Source organism: Lontra canadensis, unplaced genomic scaffold (assembly GCF_010015895.1).
Source record: "Lontra canadensis isolate GAN:19392208 unplaced genomic scaffold, GSC_riverotter_1.0 scaffold205, whole genome shotgun sequence".
Classification (NCBI taxonomy): domain Eukaryota; kingdom Metazoa; phylum Chordata; class Mammalia; order Carnivora; family Mustelidae; genus Lontra; species Lontra canadensis.
In genome coordinates, this window is record NW_022631199.1 from 453,979 (window position 1) to 477,303 (window position 23,325).

General features: G+C 50.1%; 1 protein-coding gene across 1 annotated transcript in view; it reads left to right on the forward strand.

Moving 5' to 3' along the window:
* The first annotated feature begins 332 nt into the window (after positions 1-332).
* OBSCN (obscurin, cytoskeletal calmodulin and titin-interacting RhoGEF) overlaps positions 333-23,325 on the forward strand; it is an 87,416-nt gene continuing 64,423 nt past the window's right edge. The window contains exons 1-9 of the mRNA XM_032848485.1: positions 333-515; positions 3,539-4,545; positions 5,429-5,698; positions 6,072-6,332; positions 6,991-7,299; positions 7,430-7,696; positions 8,211-8,489; positions 8,834-9,109; positions 9,697-9,972. Of these exons, the coding sequence (XP_032704376.1) occupies positions 3,564-4,545; positions 5,429-5,698; positions 6,072-6,332; positions 6,991-7,299; positions 7,430-7,696; positions 8,211-8,489; positions 8,834-9,109; positions 9,697-9,972 (2,920 nt within the window). The 5' untranslated portion in view covers positions 333-515; positions 3,539-3,563. The remainder of the gene's footprint in view (positions 516-3,538; positions 4,546-5,428; positions 5,699-6,071; positions 6,333-6,990; positions 7,300-7,429; positions 7,697-8,210; positions 8,490-8,833; positions 9,110-9,696; positions 9,973-23,325) is intronic.

A 23,325-nucleotide genomic window follows, 5' to 3' on the forward strand; every position in this document is an offset into this window, starting at 1 on the left:
TGGGTCTCCTCTGGGTAGTTCTGGGTCCCCCTGTTCCTCTGGCTGGTTCTAGGTCCCTTTCTGGGTGGCCCCAGATCCCTTCGAGGTGGTCTTAGGTGCCCCCTGGGTGGTCCTGGGTCTCCTGGGCTCCTTCCTGCCCAGTATCCTTCCAGGATACTAGTCTGAGGAGGGGTCACCACCAGGTGGGGCCCCTGCACCCCCACACCTGGCCACCCAGAGCCTCTGCCCTTTGCCTCCCGGGGCTGGGGGTGAAACCAGATCGCAGGCAGTGACACCCGGGCTATTTTGGAGCTGGGCTGGGCTGGCTGGTGGAGGGGGCGGGCCCAGCCTTCTCCAGCTGACAGAGTCCGCCTGTCCTTTCGTCCCCGTCCAGTCTGAGGACCGGCCAGAGAGTGGGCTGCTGGGCGGGAGCCGCGTCAGTCCCGGGCCCGTGGAGGGAGGTGAGACCCAGCGGCCCCTGTTCCATCGTCTGTGCCCTACGCCTGGGTGCTGCTCCCAGCCTCCCGTAGAGACAGGTGAGGAGGCCGATCAGGCAGGGCGGGGGCCGTCCCGGGCCTAGCCCCTCTCCCTCAGGGCTATGCAGTCGAAGGTCAGGGCACTGGGGTCCAGAGAGGCCTGGGGAGGGGAATCCAGCCAGGTTGTGTAACTCAAAGGGTTGGGGCTTTGGAATCCGGCCCTGACCCCGCGGTGGCCCGAGCTGAGCCCCTCTTGTGGGGAGAGAGCGCTAGGGGTGGGAGACCAGGGGGCTGTGGCATGCATCCACCTCCTCCTCTGTGGCCCGCTGCTCCAAAGGAGGCCTGGGGGTCTGGCCGGCCCTGCCCCCAGCTCTGCGGAGATGGATGGCTGCTGACAGCTGGGGCTATTTTGGGCCTGTTGGCTCAGCAGAGGGGACAGCCAGAGGGGCACTGACACCTGACTCCAGGAAAGAATTTCCCCTGGAGTTCGGGAGGCTGCCAGGCCAGGGGTCCAGACTCCAGGAGCTGTCGCTGGAAGTCTTTTCTGGAAGGTTGGCGGTGGGGGAGGGGGGCGGCAGGGGCTCTGGGCGGTGGGGGGATGAGGTGGGGGAGAGGGGCAGCAGGGACTCCAGGGGACCAAGGTTCTGTAGTCAGGCTGCAAGCCAATTCCCACTTGGGCCCGTGAGGAGGACCCAAGACTGGCCAAGTTCTTGAAAACCAAGGATGGAGGCTGCAGGAAGGGCTCACATCAGCCCTCAGGACTCCGAGGGTCCAGAGGCAGGACCCTCTCGTGGTCATGGTGGGGTGGGGAGGTCATGGTGTCCATGTGGAGGGAGGCTGCTGCCAGTGACAAGTTGGGCCTCCAAGGAGCAAGGAGTCCACTCTGAGGGAGGAAGGCGCTTCCCTGGGGAGCTGGGGCTGAAGTCCTAGCCAGGTGTCCTCTCCTGAGCCTCCCACTCCCCTCTGCATGTCCCAGCCCAGCAGGAGTCCCCCAACCTGGCCTGAAGGAGTGTGGCTCTGGAGTCCTTGGGCCAGCATTTTGGGCACCGTGGCCCTATAGAGCAGTGGGGATGCCTGTCTGGGAGCGGTTGAGCCTGTGGGAGCCCCCAGGGTCTCATGGGTCTGCTGCACTGAGGTGGGGAACACGGGCCTTTAACCAGACATCAGCACCATTCCTGGGGCCTGAGAAGATCTTGGGGTCTCTGCCCATCCTTCCCAGGCCAGGGGTCAGCCTGTCACCTGCCAAGGGCCTGGGCTGCTTTCCCCAAGCATGTGTAGTGAAGGGAAGTCCCTGTCCCTTCCCTGTCCTCCTGGGCCCCCAGAGGCCACCAGCTGTTGAGGTGGACCTCAGCCCCTGCCCGTTCATGAGCTCCGAGCACCTAGCTCCCAGAGCTGCACCTGGAGTGGTGGGGGTTAGGGTGCAGTGAGTGTCCTGCCTTGGGGGGAACTGCAGGCCAACCAGGAATCAGGGGGGGAGCCCAGGGAGCTCAGAGCTCAGGGCTTCTGGAGACCCGGTGTCAGAGTAAGCCTTCCCCAGAGAGACATCAAGGCTCAGGAGGGCGTCCATAGAGGCGGGGCTTGGGTGGCCACCGGTCCAGGTCCTCCCAGTCCCAGAGCTTGGCCCGGCGGGGTAGCGAGGGGGGGCAAGGGACAGAGGTGCTGACTGCACAGTGAGTCAGCAGACTGGTGCAGGCTCACCTCCTCCAGGGGGATTAAGGGGGATTAGGCTCTGAATCACAGGACAGGAGCCCAAGGGTCCAGAACATCACCCCACTTGTCTCCCAGGGGGCAGCCCATGCTGGAAGCCCAGCCCTGGGGTGGGGAGGAAGTTGAGGTGCTTGGGGCCAGCTCTAAGCCAGGGGGGCTGCTCTTCTTACAGAAATGGGGTGGGGTAGGCTAGGCCCAGCTTCACCTTACCCACCTGTGCCAATGGCCAGCCAGTCCCTGGTAGCCTTCGTTATGGGGGTGCCAACCCTGCCCCCACAGGGTGCCCAGCCAGTGGGGACACAAAGTCTGTAGAGTGACCAGGCCCTGCCAGTCAACCTGGCCAGTCTCAGCCTGGCCGTCTGTGGTTCCTCCCAGGGGACTCTCTGCCTGTCCTCCCTGGGCTCACAGCTGACCATGTGCTGTCCCTGGGGGAGGAGCAGGAGCACACAGCGAGGGGGTGTGGGCGGCTCTGGAGGGGGGGCGGCTTGTAAGGGGTCAAACTGGCAGCCAGATTTCCCATCTCCCTGCTGATCAGGGTTGAGGGGACCTGGAAACCCCTGGAGAGGTGCTGACAGCCCAGTACACTGGACTTTCATCATGGGCGCTGCCTGGGGCCAGCCGGGCTGCGGCACCCAGAACCAGAAGTGTGTCTTGGGAGGATGAATCATGCGGAGGAGGAGGAAGGGGCAGGGGACAAAAGGGGGCACGTGGGGCAGAGGGCTCAGAGGGCAGCCTCCTGGGATGGAGGATCTGTGACCTCCAGGGCACCACAGTCAGAGGCACAGGCCAGCAGCAGGCACCCAGGGAAGGCCTCCCTGCCCAGGCCCTGTCCAGGTTCAGAGAGCCGCCTCCTGAGTGGGGGAGACATTTAGGCAGATTGGAATCTCGGAATCCAGGAGGCAGCAGTGTGTGGGGGACAGGGACTGGTCCCTTGAAGGCAGCTGGAGTTGGGGGGGGTAGGGAACACACACACACACACACACACACACACACACACAGGCAGGTCTGTGTGGAGAGGACAGCATGGCCCCAGGTAGGGAGATGCTGGTGAACAGAGACGAGGGCCAGCCAGGGTGCTGGTGTGTTTTGGGACAGGTACTCAACTGGACCTGGAGTTGGGGGTGGGGCTAGAGCTGGGGGGACAGGAAGAGATAGAAAAGCCTGTTGTGAGGGAGGTGTGGCACCAGACTCCAAAATGCCCAGAAAGGAGCAGCAAATCTGAATTTCTGTATCACCGTGCCTTGGACAGTCCTAGCTGTGGGGGCAGGGGAGATGAGGCGGAGGCGCGGGGATGGGGGAGTGGTGTGGCGCAGATGGGGGACTTGATCAGTACAGGGTCTTATCCCCACTATGACCTTCCCCTAACCCGCTCCCAGGTCCCTCCCGCCACCCCCCCCCACCATGGATCACTCATTCAGTGGGGCACCCCGATTCCTGACCCGGCCCAAGGCCTTCATGGTGTCGGTGGGCAAGGACGCCACGCTGAGCTGCCAGATCGTGGGCAACCCCACGCCGCAGGTGAGCTGGGAGAAGGACCAGCAGCCCGTGGAGGCGGGTGCTCGCTTCCGCCTGGCCCAGGATGGCGACCTGTACCGTCTCACCATCTTAGACCTGGCACTGGGCGACAGCGGGCAGTATGTGTGCCGCGCGCGCAACGCCATCGGTGAGGCCTTCGCCGCTGTGGGCCTGCAGGTGGACGCCGAGGCCGCCTGCGCAGAGCAGGAGCCCCACTTCCTCCTGCGGCCCACGTCCATCCGCGTGCGCGAGGGCGCCGAGGCCACGTTCCGCTGCCGCGTGCGCGGCTCGCCGCCTATGGCCGTGAGCTGGGCCAAGGACGGGCGGCGCTTAGGCTCCCCTGACGCCCCCAGAGTGCGCGTGGAGGCCAGCGGCGAGGCGAGCGCGCTGTGCATCCAGGCCACGCGGCCCCGCGACGGCGGCACCTACACGGTGCGCGCTGAGAACCCGCTGGGCGCTGCCAGTGCCGACGCAGCGCTCACCGTGGACGCGGATGCGGACGCGGCGGGCCCTCCCGGGGCCTCCACCGCGGCGCTTCTGGCGCACCTGCAGTGGCGGCGCGAGGCGATACGCGCCGATGGCGCCCCGGCCTCGCCACCGGGTTCCGGCACGCGCACATGCACCGTGACTGAAGGCAAGCACGCGCGCCTCAGCTGCTACGTGACGGGGGAGCCCAAGCCAGAGACCGTGTGGAAGAAGGATGGGCAGCTGGTGGTCGAGGGCCGGCGACACGTGGTGTACGAGGACGCCCAGGAGAACTTCGTGCTCAAGATCCTCTTCTGTAAGCAGTCGGACCGGGGCCTCTACACCTGCACGGCGTCCAACCTGGTGGGCCAGACTTACAGCTCCGTGCTGGTCGTCGTCCGAGGTGAGCTCAGGGTGCTGGGCGCACGGCCCCAGCGCGTGGTCGCTGCCCGAGAAGCGCTTCCCGGCCCTCCTCCCCCTGTCCTTTCCACCTGCACTGGAATCGGTCGCGGAATCCGGAGGTGGAGTCCTGGGGCAGCTCTCGAGTTCCCGGAGCCCCAGAAAGAGGGGAAGCGGATGACCATCCGCCTGTCCTACTGTGTCTGTGAGAGTCACGAGTGAGGAACAAAGCGCTTTGTCCTCAGCCCCCCCCCCCCTCCTGGGAGATGACGGGAGGTGGGGTGGGGTAGGGGTGGGAGGCGGCGTTCCACCCCCTCACAGGATGCTTAGGGGGTCTCCCAGGCAGAGTGGGGGAGAAAGGAAATGGCGCGGTTCCCGGGGGTCCCTGCGGAAGCTGCGCAGGGGAACGTGCGCAGGGCAGCAAGGCTTGGCCCACGGCCGGCGCTCAGGGGCTTGAGCGGCAGCCGGCCCTGGTCCTGCCGCCTCGCTGCTCGTGGGAGCGGGATCCCACCGGATTTTGTGGCCCGGGAGCAGCATCTCTGGGATACTTTCTGTGGCTTTAGGTGCCTCGTTTACAGACATCTTCCGTCTAAGGGGAGGGGGCTCTTTACCTCTGCCCCCTTACATCCCCCTACCTCCCTGGACTCATCCCTGCTGCTCCCCTGCCTTCCCACCCAACTCCTGTCCTGGTCCTCTGCCCCCATGCCGGCCCCGTACCCGACTAACGGAGCCCCTGACCTGCCCCGCTTCCCTCTCCGACCGCCGCCTCTCTCCCTGCCCCGACCGCACTCTCCGCCCCCCAACCCCTCCTCCTCCACCGCCTCTCCGCTACTCTCTCCGGCCCAGACCCGCCGCCCCTGCCCGGCTCACGCGCCCTGTCCCTGCAGAGCCCGCGGTGCCCTTCAGGAAGCGGCTGCAGGACCTGGAGGTGCGGGAGAAAGAGTCGGCCACGTTCCAGTGCGAGGTGGAGCTGCCGGCCACGGAGGCCGCGTGGTACAAGGAGGAGACGCGGCTGTGGGCCAGCGCCAAGTACGGCATCGAGGAGGAGGGCACGGAGCGCCGGCTGACGGTGCGCAACGTCTCGGCCGACGACGACGCCGTCTACATCTGCGAGACGGCGGAGGGCAGCCGCACCGTGGCGGAGCTCGCGGTGCAAGGTGCGCGGGGGTCGCGGGGAACCGAGTGGGGAAGGTGGGAAGGGACGCGGCGCGGAGGAGGGGCGGGCAGCGGGCGGGGGAGGAGCCGGGAGGAGGGGCGGGGCAGGTGCGCGGCTAGGGTCGTGCAGGGGCAGTGCGGGACGGAAGTGGGCTCCGAGGAGGGGCGGGCAGGGGGCGGGGCAGCGGTCAGGCTGGGGGCGGAGTGGAGGGGCGAGCAGGGGCGGGACAGGGGGCAGTACACAGTCGGAAGCGGGGCTCGGAGGTGGAGGGGTGGGCGGGGGGCGGGGCGGAAGGTGGGCTTGGGGGAGGAGCGGTGGGCAGAGGACGCCCCCCATCCAGACACCGACCAGTCCCCGGGCCCTGCCCGCCACAGGCAACCTCATCCGGAAGCTCCCGCGGAAGACCGCGGTGCGAGTGGGGGATACGGCCATGTTCTGTGTGGAGCTGGCCCAGCCCGAGGACTCCGTCCACTGGCTGAGGAACCAGGAGGAGGTGGTGGCCGGGGGTCGTGTGGCCATCACCGCAGAAGGCACGTGCCACACGCTGACCATCTCCAAGTGCAGCCTGGAGGACATGGGCGAGGTGACCTTCATGGCTGGGGACTGCCGGACAACGACACAGTTCTTTGTGTCTGGTAAGGGCCAGGCCGTGCCCCTTGAATGGACAGGCCCTTTCCCCTTCTTCTGTCCACTGGTCTGCTGTGGGAGGGTAGGCGGGGCTTTGGGGGCTGGACCAACGGGTCATAGCTCTCGTTTCCTTGGACCCCTGGTTCGTTTGCTGCCCTCCTTCACTGTGGTCACCCCAGGTGACTGCAGAGTGGGAGTTCTGGTGACCGCCACTTTGCGAACCAAAGTAGAAGGTACAGATTGTTCTAGAAGCACACAAATGGGCGAGACAGCTGTGGGACATCGTGAGCGAGCATGTCTTCTTTCTGTGGTTTTTGCTATCAAATTTGTAGATTAGGGGGTAGGTCCCTTTTCCCACCCATCTTCACTGGGTCAGCCCTTTGTTGGGGTAGGAACGGGCCCCTGCACACGGGTCTCAGCGCCCTCAGAATGGTCACTGTGCCCCGCTTTGGTCACTGTCAAGCCCGAGACCTGGAATCACAAATGGGGTTTATTCCTAGGCCCCCTGGTCATGGGCCCACAGCATCCCTTGGCCCTGCAGTCCCCTCGGGCCTTGGGCAGTCCAGACAGTGAAGGCACGCTCCCCGGAGGGCGGGGCTCATCTTGGAGCGAGGGCTTGGGGAGGGAACTCCCAGTGAGTGACGCCTTGGGTGGTTCTCTGCCCAGCCCCTAGGAAGCCGCCCCTGCACGCACCTGAGGCCCCCATGGTGAAGTCCAGGACAGAGTGCTCCGTGACCCTTGGCTGGTCCCCGCCACCCCACGGGGACCACCGTGTCCCCATCGATGGTTATCTGGTGGAGAAGAAGCGGCTTGGTGCCCACACCTGGAGCCGGTGCCACGAGGCTGAGTGGGTGGGTGCGCAGGAGCTGACTGTGGCCAGCGTGTCTGAGGAGGGGGACTTCCAGTTCCGGGTGTCCGCTCTGAACAGCTTTGGCCACAGCCCCTACCTCGAGTTCCCAGGGACTGTGCACCTGAGTAAGTGTGGATGCGCTCCAGGTGCCTGCCCCATGGGCTTCCTGGGGGAGGCAGCACTTGGGCCGGGCTCAGGCAGAGGAGGGGTGGAGAGGGCAGAGGCTGGCCCTTTTCTGAAGCCCTCACCCTGCAGCCCCACAGCTTGCCGTGAGGACGCCTCTGAAGGCAGTGGAGGCTGTGGAGGGCGGTGAGGTGACCTTCTCCGTGGACCTCACTTTGGCCTCGGCGGGCGAGTGGTTCCTGGACGGGCAGGCCCTGAAGGCCAGCAGCGCGTACATGATCCGTCAGGACGGCACACGGCATGCCCTCACCATCCACTCGGTGTCTGCCAGCATGCACGGTGCTGAGCTCAAGTTCGTGGCCAACGGCATTGAAAGCAGCATCCGCATGGAGGTCCGAGGTAGGAGGACCCCCGCTGGGACCCCCAGGCCTCGGCCCTAGCAGTGGGGTGGGGGTTCCTGGAGCTGCTGCTTGTCCCGGGGCAGGTGAGCTCCCAAGTGATCTGGATGCGGCAGGGTCGGGCAGGAGAGAGTGGTGGGAGGCAGCTTGCCCAGGGCTGGCAGTGGCCTCTCCCATGGGTTGTGTGGGTTGTGCATGGAGGACTGGACTCAGAGCCTCACTCTTCTGTCTGCCTGCTCCTCTCCCTCCCCTCCCTCCCCACCCCACCCCTCCCTGTCCATTCCCTTTGTCCACGTCTGTTCCCTCTTCTCTCTTCCTTCCCCCTTCATTCTCTTTCTGTTCCCTCGCCCATCCATCTCTGCTGCCCACACCCCAATGTCCCTCCTCCATGCCCTCCTCCTCCGTCCATGCCCCTCTGTCCGTCCATCTCCTTGTCATTCTTCCTTCTGTCCCCTCCCCTGTTCTCTCCACTGTTCTGTCCATGCACCTTCTGTCCACCTGTTGGTGGCCCCAAGCGGCCCCAGGGATGACCACCAGGCGTCCAGTAACAGCTGTGAGGGAAGTGCTGGCCCGGCTGCATGAGGAGGCACAGCTGGTGGCTGAGCTATCAGACCAGGCTGCAGCGGTGACGTGGCTGAAGGATGGCCACGTGTTGCCACCAGGCCCCAAGTATGAGGTGCAGGCCATGGCTGGACAGCGGGCACTGCTGGTGCGGGACGTGGTGCGAGAGGACGCTGGCCTCTACGAGTGTGTCAGCCGTGGGGGCCGCATCGCCTACCAGCTCCTGGTGCAAGGTGATGCCTGCTGTGTGGGGGTCCACGTCCACCATGGCCATGGCCCCACGTTAGGTTCCCCTGCTCTGGGCAGGCTCTAGGGGGTCTGGGTGGTGGGAGTCGCCGTTCTCAGTCCCTGTAGGGCCGTGGGGAGTGGGGCACGCTCAGCTGACCTTGGGGAGGATGGGGGAGGGGAGGCTCTGGTCAGCAGGGGGCGGGGCTTCCTGAGGGCAGGTGGCACTCCGAAGGGGACCCGGTCTGGGGGAGGCCTGCAGGCCCCCGACGTCTCTGTCTGCTGTCTAGCATAGGTGTCTCTGTGGCCGGGGCTCTGCTGGCCGCACTGACCTGCCTGGGCGCTCTTCCAGGGCTCACTCCCTTTCTGCACAAGGACACTGCTGGTGGCTGTGTGGATGCTGTGGCTGGAGGCCCAGCCCACTTTGAATGCGAGACCTCGGAGGCCCATGTGAGTGTGCACTGGTACAAGGATGGAATGGAGCTCAACCGCTCGAGCCAGCGCTTCTTGCAGGAGGACGTGGGTTCACGGCACCGGCTGGTGGCAACCTCAGTCACCAGGCGGGATGAGGGTACCTACTCGTGCCGTGTGGGCGAGGACTCCGTGGACTTCCAGTTGCGTGTCTCTGGTGAGTCACAGCCTCTGAGGCATGTTGGGTGGGGAGCAGGTCTGGCTGCATCAAGCACTTGTGAGGCTAGGCTGTCTAGCCCTTCCGTTCTTCCAGGAATGCCTGGGAGGGGCCGTTGCTCTTAGAGTTGGGAAGAGGAACCTCCCAAAGAACTAACATTTAGATGAAAAAAAGTGTGGGCATGGAAAATAAAAGATAAGAAGGAAACTTGTAGCTTTTTTGTCCTTTTGAAGATGAGGAAGTGAGGCAGACAAGACTCGGGGTCTGGATGCCTATGGCTCTGGCTCTTGCTAGAAGCTTCTGGGGCCTCTTGGCAGATGCTGAGTCCTGGCCCTTAGTTGGGACTCGGTCACTGCTCCCAGGCCTCCCTCTCTCTGTCGCTAGGCACTGGCCTGGCTGTCCATCATGGTTCTCAGAGGCTGCTCCCCCCATGCCCTTCAGGGGTCAGGGCATCAGGTCCCCTTGTGCCCGAGGAGGGCTCTACCAGCAGCACCTGACTGTGAAGGATTCCCAGGGTCCCCTGGCTCCAGGACTTGGGAACCTTCCCTCAGTGGGGCTTCTGACCATGCATCCCTTTCTGTCCCCAGAGCCCTCTGCAGTGTTTGCCAAGGACCAGCCAGCATGCAGGGAGGTGCTGGCCAAGGCTGGGGCCAGTGCCACCCTGAGCTGTGAGGTGGCCCAGGCCCACACAGAGGTGATGTGGTACAAGGATGGAAAGAAGCTGAGTGCGAGCTCCAAAGTGCACGTGGAGGCCAAGGGCAGCAGCAGGCGGCTGGTGGTGCAGCAGGTGGGGAAGGCGGATACTGGGGAGTACAGCTGCGAGGCCGGGGGCCAGAAGGTGTCTTTCCACCTGGACCTCGCAGGTCAGTTGACATCCCAGGAACAGGCCTGGAGGAGGTGTTTGGGAGGAAGCTGGGTCAGGCCCACAACAGGCAGTTATCCAGCGCCAGCTGACAAACACCCCCAAACTGTGGAGACAGTTGGCTGTGTGGTCGGGGGTTCGGGCAGGGCTCAGTGAGACCACTTCTTTTTGCTCCATGAAATGTGGGCTGGGGCAGGAGTATCCAGCCTGGCCTCGTCCATGCGTCCGATGTCCCAGCAGGGCTTCAGTGCGTGGGTCTAGCCAGATGGCAAGGCTTTGTCTCCGTATGATGTTGGTTGGGCTCACTCCTGTGTCTGGGATCCCTTTCTTTGCTCCTGGTGTCTCTGTCCCAGGTGTGTCTCCATGGTGTCTCCATGGTGGCTCTGTTTCCCTTAGGGAACAGTAGGTGCTACCGGGCTTGTTGGGGTCTGTGCTCAGAGCGTGACCACCACCACGTTCTGCTTCACACACCCTGGTTTCCAGGTCAGGAGGAAGTAGACCCCACTGCTGAGGGTGTGGACATAGAGAGGCTTTATTCATCAGGGACCGTTTCTAACAGCCTCCCACAGGGACACCACAGGGACATAGGCTCTGTCTGCTTCTAGTTCTCTGCCACCCTGAGCACAAAATAAGGGCCTTCATTATGCTTATTGCCTCCTGGTTATGAGATGGCTTCCACAGCTCCAGCCATCACATTTCAAGTGGGAAGAACTTGCAGGGAGTATTTTTTGGGTCATTTTCTATTGCTGTGCAACAAATTTTCACAAACTCAGTGGCTTAAAACAGCTCTGATGGCCACACCACACTGCAGATAACCTGGAAAAATGAGACCCTGGCTTTACTGTCTGGGCTGTGGGACTTCGAGGGTGGAGACGGTGGGCCTGTGGTCAAGTGGGCGGTGTGGGTCTGCTGAGGGGCTTGTGTGTGTCCTGGGACCGCCCTGTGCCCACATGAGGTGGCTGCACCCTGAGTCTGGACATGTCCCCTTCAAGGCAGGCAGTGCCGGGATCAGTAGTTTATAATTTTTAGTGTTTAGTGTAGAAGACTTGTTGAGTTTTTTGGTAAGTATGTTATTCTTTTTGATGTTTCCTTAAATGGAATTTTTTTAAAGATTTTTTTTAATTTATTTGACAGATCACAAGTAGGCAGAGAGGCAGGCAGAGAGAGAGAGGAGGAGGAGGCAGGCTCCCTGCTGAGCAGAGAGCCCGAATGCGGGACTCGATCCCAGGACCCTGGGATCATGACCTGAGCTGAAGGCAGAGGCTTTAACCACTGAGCCACCCAGGCGCCCCGGAATTATTTTTTAAATGTTAGTTTTGGAAGGTTCATCACTAATATACAGAAATAGAATTAATTTTGAATATTGCTGTTGTGTCCTACAACCCTGCTGAGCTGGTTTATTCACCTATTAATTATCTGTGGATTCTTAAGGATTTTTTTTTTTTTAGATACAAAAAAAGTGTCCCTTGTATTGCACAGATAGTTTTACTTCATTATTTGCAGTCTGGATGCCTCTTATTTTGTTTTTGATTACTGATTTATTCTCTTTACTTGTTGTAGGTCTGTTCAGGTTTTCTATTTCTTCTGGGGTCAGTTTTGGTAGGCTGTGTGTTCCTATGAGTTCGGGAATTTCATCTAGAATTTGTTGGCATTCGCTTGTTGATGGTGTTCTCTGACCATGGTTTGTATTTCTGTAAGGTCTGTACTGGTGTCCCCACAATTGTTTTTGCTGTAATAATTTGAGTCCTCTAAATTTCTTAGCTGTCTAGCTAGTGGTTTGTCAATTTTGTTGATCTTTTCAAATGTCCTTCATTCTTTCTTTTGCCTTTTTATTCTGTTTCATTCATCTCATCTATAGACTTTATTTCCTTCTTCCAACTTTGGGTTCCACTTACTCTTCTTTTTCTAGTTTCTTAAGGTGTGAAGTTAGATTATTGATTTGTGCTCATCTTTTTTGACATAGGCCTATAATTTATAACTATGAATTTTCCTCTGAGCACTGGTTTCACTGCATTTTATTAGTCTTGGTGTGTTGTGGTTTCGTTTCCAACTATTTCAAAATATTTTCTAATTTTCCTTACAATTCTTCTTCAAGAGTGCTTTGTTTACTTTTGGCAGACTTGTGGATTTTCCAGTTTTCCTTCTATTAGTGATTTCTAGTGTCACTTATCTGTGGTTGGAAAAGATAGCCTGTATGATTTCCATCTCTTTACATTTACTGAGATTCATTTCCTGGCCGAACCCATGGTCTGTGTCAGAGAACGTTCTGTTTGTGTGTCTCTGGTGCGGTGGGTGGAGAGTTCTGTTGAGTCAGCTGGGTCTACCTGGCATGTACTGCTGTTTCCTTACTGACCTCCTGTCTGTCTTTCTGTCCATTATGGAAAGCAGGGCACTGAACTCTCCAACTACTATTGTACATCTTTTTCTCTCTTTGATCTGTTAGTTTTCACTTCATGCAGTGTGGTATCTCCTGTGTGTTGTGCTTATGTTTACAGTTGTGAGATCTTCTTGGTGAAATGAACCTTTTATCAATTTATGATGTCCTTAATTGATGCATTTATCAATCAATAGATAATGTTTCCTATGATTTTTGCCTTAAAGTCTGTTCTGCCTGACATTAGTGTAAACACCCCAGGTCTCTTCTGGTTACTATTTGTAAGAAGTATCTTTTCACTTGAAGCCTATTTGTGTCTTTGGATCTAAAGTAAGTTTCTTGTAGACAGCATGTATTTTTTAAAAAATCTATCTCACCAATCTCTACTTTTTAATTAGCAAATTGAATCTATTTATAGTTAAAGTAATACTTACAAGGAAAGACTTACTTCTGCTATTTTGGTATTTGTTTTTTTATATGTTGTATGTTCTTTGTTCCTTATTCTCTCCATTTCTATCTTTTTTCTGTTTAATTGATTTTTTCTGGTGTTTCATATATTAAGTGTATATATTTACTATAACTTTGTATATATTATATATACATATAACATTGGCTCTTTCTAGCTATTTATCTATCATCTATCTAGTTTTTTCTTAGTGGATACCCTTAGTGGTTATCACAATTAATATCTTAACTTTGTAATATTCAAGTTTAAAATTATACCATCTTAGTTTAAATAAAAGAGCTGTTCCTTTACAGCTCTGTGTCCTTACACAAAGTGCAGCTTTATGTTGGTATTGTCAAAATTTGTCTTTATACACTAACTTTAGTCCATTAACTTTACAGTTTTGTAATTATTGTTTATGCATTTGTGTTTTAAGATCATATGGGGAAAAAAACCCAAAGAGTTAAAAACTAAAAAAATGCCGCAATACTGGCATTTACATTTACCTGCGTAACTACACTTACTACTGTTCTTTATTTTTTCATATAATTTCAAGTTATTGTCAGTGTTTTTCATCCATGCCTGAAATGCCTATTTAGCATTTCTTGCAGGACAGTTGTAATAGCAACAAAATCATCAGTATTTATTTGAAGGGGAATGTATTAAATTTTCCTTCATTTTTAGGGATGATTTTGCCAGATATAAAGTTCTCGGTTGATAGTTTTTGTTTTTGTTTTTGTTTTTGTTTTCCCCTCAGCACTTTAAAACATCACCTACTAAGTTCTGGTCCCTATGGTTTCTGAAGGGACATCAGCTGTCACTCTTGGTAGGAGCACTCATATGAATATTCTCTTTGCCCCTTTCCCTTTAAATCTCCCTGTGTGTATGTTGCCCCACAGGGATTTAAGGCTCTGTTCATTTTCTTCATTCTTTTTTCTTTCTGCTCCTCAGACTGGGTAATTTCATGAGACTTGTATTCAAGTTTGCTGAGTTTTTTTTTCTTCTGTCTGCTCAAATCAGAAGTTGAACCCCTTTAGTGAATTTTCATTCCAGTTACACTTTTCAAATGTAGAATTTCTATGTAGTCTTAGAAATATGTCTTCTTATTGATATTCTCTCTATTTGGTAAGACATTGTTCTCAAACATTTCTTTACTTGATGAGAAATGGTTTCCTTTAATTTTCTGAGCATATTTAAACTAGCTGACCTAAAGACTTTGTTTAGTGAAACAATATCTGGACATTTTCAGGGACAGATTCTGTTGGACAGCTTCCTTTCCTGTAATGGACCATGATTCTCTGCATGTCATATAATTCTTTGTTGATATTGGAATATTAAGTAATATCATGTGGGAACTTAGTTCAAATTGTCCAACCCCCTCCCCACTTTGTAGTTGTTGTTGTTTGTTTCTATTTGTGTGTTCAGTGACTTTTCTGAACTACTTCTGTGAAGTCTGCATTTTATACTGTGTTGAACCCCTGAAGTCTCTGGTTGGTTAGCTAATGGTTTTACAGTGGTTTCTTTAGATGCTTGTAACCAGTAAGCCTCCCAGTTCTTGTTGGTACATGCATATACAACTTAGGCAGTTTACAGTCATGTTTTCACGTCCTCAAGGTTAGCCCGTAGTGTGAGTTTAGGGCCTCCTCAAATGATTCTTGAGTATACATATATTTGTGGCCCTCTAGATGCCCAGGAATGTGCCAGAGCTTTCCAAAGCCCTCTATGGACATAGACATTCTTGCAGCTTTTCCTTTTAAGCTGATTTGTTAGCCTGTTGTTTGCTCAACTGATACCAACCGTCTTGGGCAGCCATGATGTTCAGTAATTGCCTGTGATTGTTTTCAACAAATACTGATGGAGAAAAGGGTATTTGCATTGCGTGAGTGCCTGTTCAGGCTTGAAGAATAAGGAAGGAGGGAAAGAAGAAAGGAGGGAAGGAAGTCAGTCTTTCTTTTTGTTCAGTTAGCTACCACATAGTACATCGTTAGTTTTTCATGTAGTGTTCAGTGATTCAGTAGTTGCATATAACACCCAATGCTCATCACCACACATACCCTCCTTAATACCCATCACTGGGCTAATCCATCCCCCAACCCCACTCTCTTCTGTAACCCTCAGTTTGTTTTATGGAGTCCATAGACCCCTATGGTTCATCTTCTTCTCTAATTCTTTTCATTCAGGTTTCCCTCACTTCCTGTATGGTCCGCCTCACTATTCCTTATGTTCCACACATGAGAGAAACCATATGATAATTGACTTTATCTGCTTGACTTATTTCTTTTTTTAAAAATTTTTAAATTTATTTTTAGCGTAACAGTATTCATTGTTTTTGCACCACACCCAGTGCTCCATGCAATCCGTGCCCTCTCCAATACCCACCACCTGGTTCCCCCAACCTCCACCCTCCACCCCTTCAAAACCCTCAGATTGTTTTTCAGAGTCCATAGTCTCTCATGGTTCACCTCCCCTTCCAATTTCCCTCAACTCCCTTCTCCTCTAACTCCCCTTGTCCTCCATGCTGTTTGTTATGCTCCACAAATAAGTGAAACCATATGATAATTGACTCTCTCTGCTTGACTTATTTCACTCAGCATAATTTCCTACAGTCCCATCCATGTTGATGCAAAACCTGGGTATTCGTCCTTTCTGATGGTTGATAATATTCCATTGTATATGTGGTCCATATCTTCTTTATCCACTCATCTGTTGAAGGGCATCTCGACTCCTTCCACAGTTTGGCTGTTGTGGACATTGCTGCTATGAACTTGGGGTGTAGGTGCTCCTTCTTTTCACTACATCTGTATTTTTGTGGTAAATACCCAGCAGTGTAATTCCTGGGTCATAGGGTAATTCTATTTTTAACATCTTGAGGAACCTTCATATGTTTTCCAGAGTGGCAGTACCAGCTTGCATTCCCACCAACAATGGGAAACCATTCCCCCACTTCACATCCTCACCAACAGTTTTTGTTTTCTTTTTTCTTTTTTAAAGATTTTATTTATTTATTTGACAGACAGAGATCACAAGTAGGCAGAGAGGCAGGCATAGCGAGAGAGGGGGAAGCAGGCTCCCCGCCAAGGAGAGAGCCCAACACAGGGCTTGATCCCAGGACCCTGAGACCATGATCTGAGCCAAAGGCAGAGACCCAACCCACTGAGCCACCCAGGCACCCCTGTTGTTTTCTGACTCTTTAATTTTTGCCATTTTAACTGGTGTAAGAGGGTATCTCATTGTGTGTTTTTTTTAATGGTATGTTAGTCACCATACAGTATATCATTAGTTTTTGATGTAGTGTTCCATGATTCATTGTTTGTGTATAACACCCAGTGTGTTATTCTTTTTACACATTTCTGATTCAATGGGTTACTGTTTGATTGAGTATGTTTATATTTATATTCTTGAGGAAGTGTGGTTGGTAGTATTCATATATGTATTTGTGTGGCTTTGGACTCAGGGCAATGGAAGGGGTTCCCTTCTCATCTGTTTTCTATGCGAGATTGTGTAGAATTGATGTGATTTCTCTTCCTTCTCTTCCTTTTTCCTCTCTTAAAGTTATTTCCCTGATTAAACCAGTGAAGTCATCCTGGGCTAAATATTTCTTCCTTTAGAAATTTAAATTTTGAAAACATTTTATTTATAGAGGTGAAATTATGCAAGTTACCTATTTTTTTGGGGGGGCAAATTTTAGTAGTTTGTAATTTTTGAGGAATTGTTCTATCTCTTCAAATTTGTCTAATTTATGTGCATAGAGTTGTTTGTAGTGTTCCTTTATTATACTTTTAATGTCAGCAGGTTCTGTGGTGATGTTCCTTTCCATTCTTGATATTGTTAGCTTAGGTTTTCTCTCTTTTTTCTTTATTAGTCTTACTAGAGATTTATCAATTTTATTGATCTTTTCAAAGAACCGTATATAGTTTTCATTGATTTTCTCTATTTTTTCAATTTAATTGATTTCTGTTCTTTATTAATTTTTCTTCTGCTTGCTCTGAGTTTATTTTGCTCCTAATTTCTTAAGTGAAAAAAAAAAGGATTACTGATTGAAAGTTTTTCTTTTCATCTTCCAATGCTGCCAATTTATTTATTTTTAAATTTTTATTTTATTTATTTATTTTTTAAAAAGTTTCTTTTCTAATATAAATATTTAGTAGTGTAAATTTCCCCCTAATTATTGCTTTAACTTTATCCTGCAAATTTTGATATGTTTTTATTTTAATTGTTGTTCAGTTTAAAATACTTACTGACTTCCCTTGAGACTTCTTTGATTTCTGTAGTTTTCAGAAGTGTGCTGTTTAATCTCCCAAGTATTCTTCTTTTTTCAATCTTATCTCTCTGTTATTGACTTCTAGTCTACTTCCATTCTGGTCAGAGAACATACTTTGTATTACTTCAATTTAAAAATTTTTTTAGAAATTTCTTTTCTTAACTTCAGTATGGTCTGTAGTTAAGTTGCCATTACAACATGTTAAATGTTCCATGTATACTTGAAGGGAAGGTATATTCTGCTGTTGTTGGGTGGAATGCGTTGCAAATGTCAGTTAGGTCATGCTGGTTAATGGGTTGGTTCTTCTATACCCCTGATGATCTTCTACTAATTCTACCAGTTGTTGTGTGAAGAGTGAAGTCTTTAGCTATAAATGTGGACTTTCTGTTTTTACTTGCAGTTCTGTCAGTTTTTGCTTTGCATATTTTGACTCTGTTGTTAAGGGCTTACTCATTTGGGATTATTACATGTTCTTTATAAATTAACTCATTTGTCTTTATAATATTTCTGGTAATTTTCTTGGCTCAAAGATTTACTTTATTTTAATATAATAATATTAATGTAATTTTAATAAAATACTAATATAAATATTCCAGCTTTGTTTTGATTAGTGTTTGCATTACGTGTATTTTTTTATTCTTTTGTTTTTACCTACCCATATTTGAAGTGAGTTTCTTGTAGATAACGCAAAGTTGAGTAATTTTTTAAATCAACTTTTTTAAAAAGTTGAAATTTTTAAAAATTTCATGAGAATTTTAAAAAAGATTTTTTAAAATCTCTGTCTTAGAATCAGTGTGTTTACACTATTTTCATTTAATGCAATAATTGGTACATTTGGATTTAGGTCTACTATTTTATTATTTCCACTTTTTTCTCATTTTTGGTTCTCCTTTTTCATCTTTGCTGCCTTTTTTGGGTTACTCAGGAAGTTTTTAGTACTCCATTTTAATTTATCCATTGTGGTTCTGTGTCTACTTTTGTGTGCCCACAGTAGAGATTATGTTAAACATACTCAACTCTCACCACTTACTTAGAATCATTATTTTACTACTTCAGTTGGGATGTAGAACTTTTATCAATATATAGGTCCTTTTACCCTCCCACCATTATGCCATTATGTTATTAGTTGTTTTATGTATTATGTCTAGCATTGACAGCCTCATCAAACAATGCAATAATTCTTGCTTTCACTTGCCAAATATAGTCTGAAGAATTGTGCAGGAGAATAGTCTGTTTTGTTTACCCAACATATTAGTCAGCTCAGGCTGCCATAACAACAGAAATTTATTTTCTCACAGTGCTGGAGGCTAGAAGCCCAAGATCAAGGTACCAGCTTGGGCATGTGCTGGTGAGACCTTCCTGTCTGGCTTGCAGATGGCTGTATCCTCACACATCATTTCCTCTGTGGGCCCATGGAGATCAAGAGAATTCTCTGGTGTCTCTCTCTTATAAATTCCTACTGGATTAGGGTCCCACCCTTAGGACCTCTTTTAAGCATAATTAACTCCCTAAATGCTCTATATCCAAAATTGGGGGTTAGGACTTCAACACACAGATCATGGGAGGGGGGGTTGGGCAGACAATTCATTGTCCATAACATCCAAACATCTACTATTTATGTTGGTCTTCCTTCACTCCTGATGCTCTGAATCTTCCTTAAATGTCATTTCCCATAGAAATTCTTGTGGAGCAGATCTGCTGACAGTGAACTTTCCTAGCTTCCCTTCATGCAGAATGTCTTTATTTCATCTTCATTTCTGAAGGATAATTTTGCTGGATACTGGACCAATGATTCTTTCTTTTAGTGACTAATTTTCAATGAGAAAAATCATGTAATCCAAATTATCCCCCCACAAGTCATGTGTGTGTATTCTTTGGCTGTTTTCAAGAGTGTTTGTTGTTTAATTTTCAATGGCTCTGAAATGGTGTGTCTGGTCATGGATTTCTTTGTGTCCAAGATTTGCTGGGCTCTTATAATCTGGTTGATGTCTTTCACCAAATTTGAAAAAGTTTCAACCATCCTTTCTTTTTCTTTCTTTTTTTGTAGAAATTTTAATATATTTTTTATTTTATTTATTTATTTGTCAGATAGAGAACAAGCAGGGGGAGGGGCAGACGAGGGAGAAGTGGGCTCCCTGCTGAGCCAGGAGCCCAATGCAGGACTCGATTCCAGGACCCTGAGGCCATGACCTGAGCAGAAGGCAGACACTTAACCAACTAAGCCACCCAGGCGTCCCGCAAGCATCATTTCTTGAAAATATTTTTTAACTACACTCCTCTGTCTTTCTAGGACAAGTGACATGGATTTTAGTCCTTGTAGTTTAATCCCATAGGTTGCTGAGTCTCTATCTAACAGGTCCCTTTCTTGCTCTTGCTTAGATTGGTTAATTTCTATTGATTTATCTTCAAGTCCAGTCACTCTTCTGTTGTCTGGATTTTGCCACTGAGATACTGAGTGAATTATTCCAGTTATTATATTTTTCTACTTATAAAAGGTGTATCAGTTCTTTATATCTTTTCTTTCTTTGTTGAGAGTTTCTGTCTTTCCATCCCTTCCAAGAACATTAGCTTTCTCTTTTTGGATCATTTTTATAATAGCTGCTTGAAACTCTTTGTCAGATATTTCCAACTGCTGTGTCATTTTGACATTGGTGTCTGTGAATACTCTTCTTGCAGGCATGTGAACTGAGAGATTCCTGAGAGTTTCAGGGGACTGTTTTGGATAGCATCCTGGATGTAATGAATACTATGTTTTGAAACTGTGGGTCTCCCTTATATCTAATGAGGAATGTTGATTTTTTTAAAGCTGGAAATAAACTTTGCTGAGTTCCAGTGATGGGTTCCTGACAGCCTTCCAGGGGTTGTTTTGTTTCCAGAGTCTTTGCAGTACCATTTCGATCTGTCCTGAATGTGCCCACCTAGTACTTGTTGTGGCTTTGCCCAGTGGCCTGTGCCCCAGTTCAGAGCTCGAGGTATTTGGCCTGCTGATTGGGGTCAGATCCGCTCACAAGTGGCTCAGGGGTGAGCCCTGGTGTTCCTTGACAACCTCATGTTCTGTATTTTCTGTCATCCTCTTTAGCTCTTTGGTTGGAAAGGTAGGCATGTTGCTTTGGGACCTGCTTACCATAGTCCCCCCTGCACCTACAGGAGGATAGAAAAAGAAAGATCAGTGGGTCCTCCTTCAGTTGAAGAACAATGTTCTCTATCCTCAGTGTTCTGAATATTTCTGATCTTGATGGGTGAGGGTGTAAGAGCATGGAGAAAACATGGGGTGTCTTCAGTTACTTCTGAGCATTTGGGGTTCTCTTCCCTATGCTCTAGGGGAGGGGGAGGGACCTACTTCTGGATATTGGGCTGCCCTGTGTGCAGGCAAGTGGGAGAAGGTGGACTCACTTCTGGTTGGTGGACTTTGAATTCTGGTTTTTGTCCTCCCCAGTCCGTCTGCTGCTGCTTACTTTGAGAACCTTCAGATGAACTCCATGGCCCTGTGGCTGCATTTGGTGACTAAGACAGGGTGGACCAACCACAGGTGTTTTTGTAAAAATATGGCTTTTAATTTTTTGTACTTATGTAGATGGACCCAAAGTTTGGTGTTTCTAGTGTGGGACAAATCCTAAACATCCTTGTGGTGATATTTGTAACTCACTCAGGTCAATTTTGAAGGCAAACCACTGTGTAGCTGGGGTCCTCATGGTGTTGGCTCAGTTGTGGGATCAGAGTGACCATGGAGGGCTCCACAGGCTTCTTCCTGGCACAGCCAGTGGCAGATCATTTCACACACACACAGGTGTGCATGCATGCACACACACTTTTACATGGATGCACATTTATTTTATTTTTATTTATTTATTTATTTGTTTGTTTATTTATTTGTTTTTATAAACATATATTTTTATCCCCAGGGGTACAGGTCTGTGAATCGCCAGGTTTACACACTTCACAGCACTCACTATAGCACATACCCTCCCCAGTGTCCATAACCCCACCCCCTTCTCCCAACCCCCCTCCTCCCAGCAATCCTCAGTTTTTTGTGAGATTAAGAGTCACTTATGGTTTGTCTCCCTCCCAATCCCATCTTGTTTCATTTATTCTTCTCCTACCCCCTTAAACTCCCATGTTGCATCTCCACTTCCTCATATCAGGGAGATCATATGATAGTTGTCTTTCTCCGATTGACTTATTTCGCTAAGCATGATATCCTCTAGTTCCATCCACGTTGTCACAAATGGCAAGATTTCATTTCTTTTGATGGCTGCATAGTATTCCATTCTGTATATATACCACATCTTCTTTATCCATTCATCTGTTGATGGACATCTAGGTTCTTTCCATAGTTTGGCTATTGTAGACATTGCTGCTATAAACATTCGGGTGCACGTGCCCCTTCAGATCACTATGTTTGTATCTTTAGGGTAAATGCCCAGTAGTGCAATTGCTGGGTCATAAGGTAGTTCTATTTTCAACATTTTCAGGAACCTTCATGCTGTTTTCGAGAGTGGTGGCACCAGCTTGCAATCCCACCTACAGTGTAGGAGGGTTCCCCTTTCTCCGCATCCTCACCAGCATCTGTCATTTCCTGACTTGTTAATTTTAGCCATTTTGACTGATGTGAGGTGATATCTTGTTGTGGTTTTGATTTGTATTTCCCTAATGCCGAGTGATATGGAGCAATTTTTCATGTGTCTGTTGGCCATCTGGATGTCTTCCTTGCAGAAATGTCTGTTCATGTCTTCTGCCCATTTCTTGATTGGATTATTTGTTCTTTGGGTGTTGAGTTTGCTAACCTCTTTATAGATTTGGGATACTAGCCCTTTATCTGATATGTCGTTTGCAAATATCTTCTCCCATTCTGTCAGTTATCTTTTGGTTTTGTTAACTGTTTCCTTTGCTGTGCAAAAGCTTTTGATCTCGAGGAAATCCCAATAGTTCATTTTTGCCCTTGCTTCCATTGCCTTTGGCGATGTTCCTAGGAAGACGTTGCTGCGGCTGAGGTCGAAGAGGTTGCTGCCTGTGTTCTCCTCAAGGATTCTGATGGATTCCTTTCTCACGTTGAGGTCCTTCATCCCTTTTGAGTCTATTTTTGTGTGTGGTGTAAGGAAGTGGTCCAATTTCATTTTTCTGCATGTGGCTGTCCAATTTTCCCAACACCATTTATTGAAGAGGCTGTCTTTTTTCCATTGGACATTCTTTCCTGCTTTGTCGAAGATTAGTTGACCATAGAGTTGAGGCTCTATTTCTGGGCTCTCTATTCTGTTCCATTGATCTATGTGTCTGTTTTTGTGCCAGTACCATGCTGTCTTGATGATGACAGCTTTGTAATGGAGCTTGAAGTCTGGAATTGTTGATGCCACCAACTTTGGCTTTCTTTTTCAATATTCCTTTGGCTATTTGCGGTCTTTTCTGGTTCCATATAAATTTTAGGATTATTTGTTCTATTTCTTTGAAAAAAATGGATGGTACTTTGATAGGGATTGCATTAAATGTGTAGCTTGCTTAAGGTAGCACAGACATTGTCACAATATTTATTCTTCCAATCGAGGAGCATGGAAAATTTTTCCATTTCTTTGTGTCTTCCTCAATTTCTTCCTTGAGTACTTTATAGTTTTCTGAGTATAGATTCTTAGCCTCTTTGGTTAGGTTTATTCCTAGGTATCTTATAGTTTTGGGTGAAATTGTAAATGGGATTGACTCCTTAATTTCTCTTTCTTCTGTCTTGTTGTTGGTGTAGAGAAATGCAACTGATTTCTGTGCATTGATTTTATATCCTGACACTTGACTGAATTCCTGTACAAGTTCTAGCAGTTTTAGAGTGGAGTCTTTTGGGTTTTCCACATATAGTATCATATCATCTGCAAAGAGTGATAGTTTGACTTCTTCTTTGCTGATTTGGATGCCTTTAATTTCCTTTTGTTGTCTGATTGCTGAGGCTAGGACTTCTAGTACTATGTTGAATAGCAATGGTGATAATGGACATCCCTGCCGTGTTCCTGACCTTAGCGGAAAAGCTTTCAGTTTTTCTCCATTGAGAATGATATTTGCGGTGGGTTTTTCATAGATGGCTTTGATAATATTGAGGTATGTGCCCTCTATCCCTACACTTTGAAGAGTTTTGATCAGGAAGGGATGCTGTACTTTGTCAAATGCTTTTTCAGCATCTATTGAGAGTATCATATGGTTCTTGTTCTTTCTTTTATTAATGTGTTGTATCACATTGATTGATTTGCGGATGTTGAACCAACCTTGCAGCCCTGGAATAAATCCCACTTGGTCATGG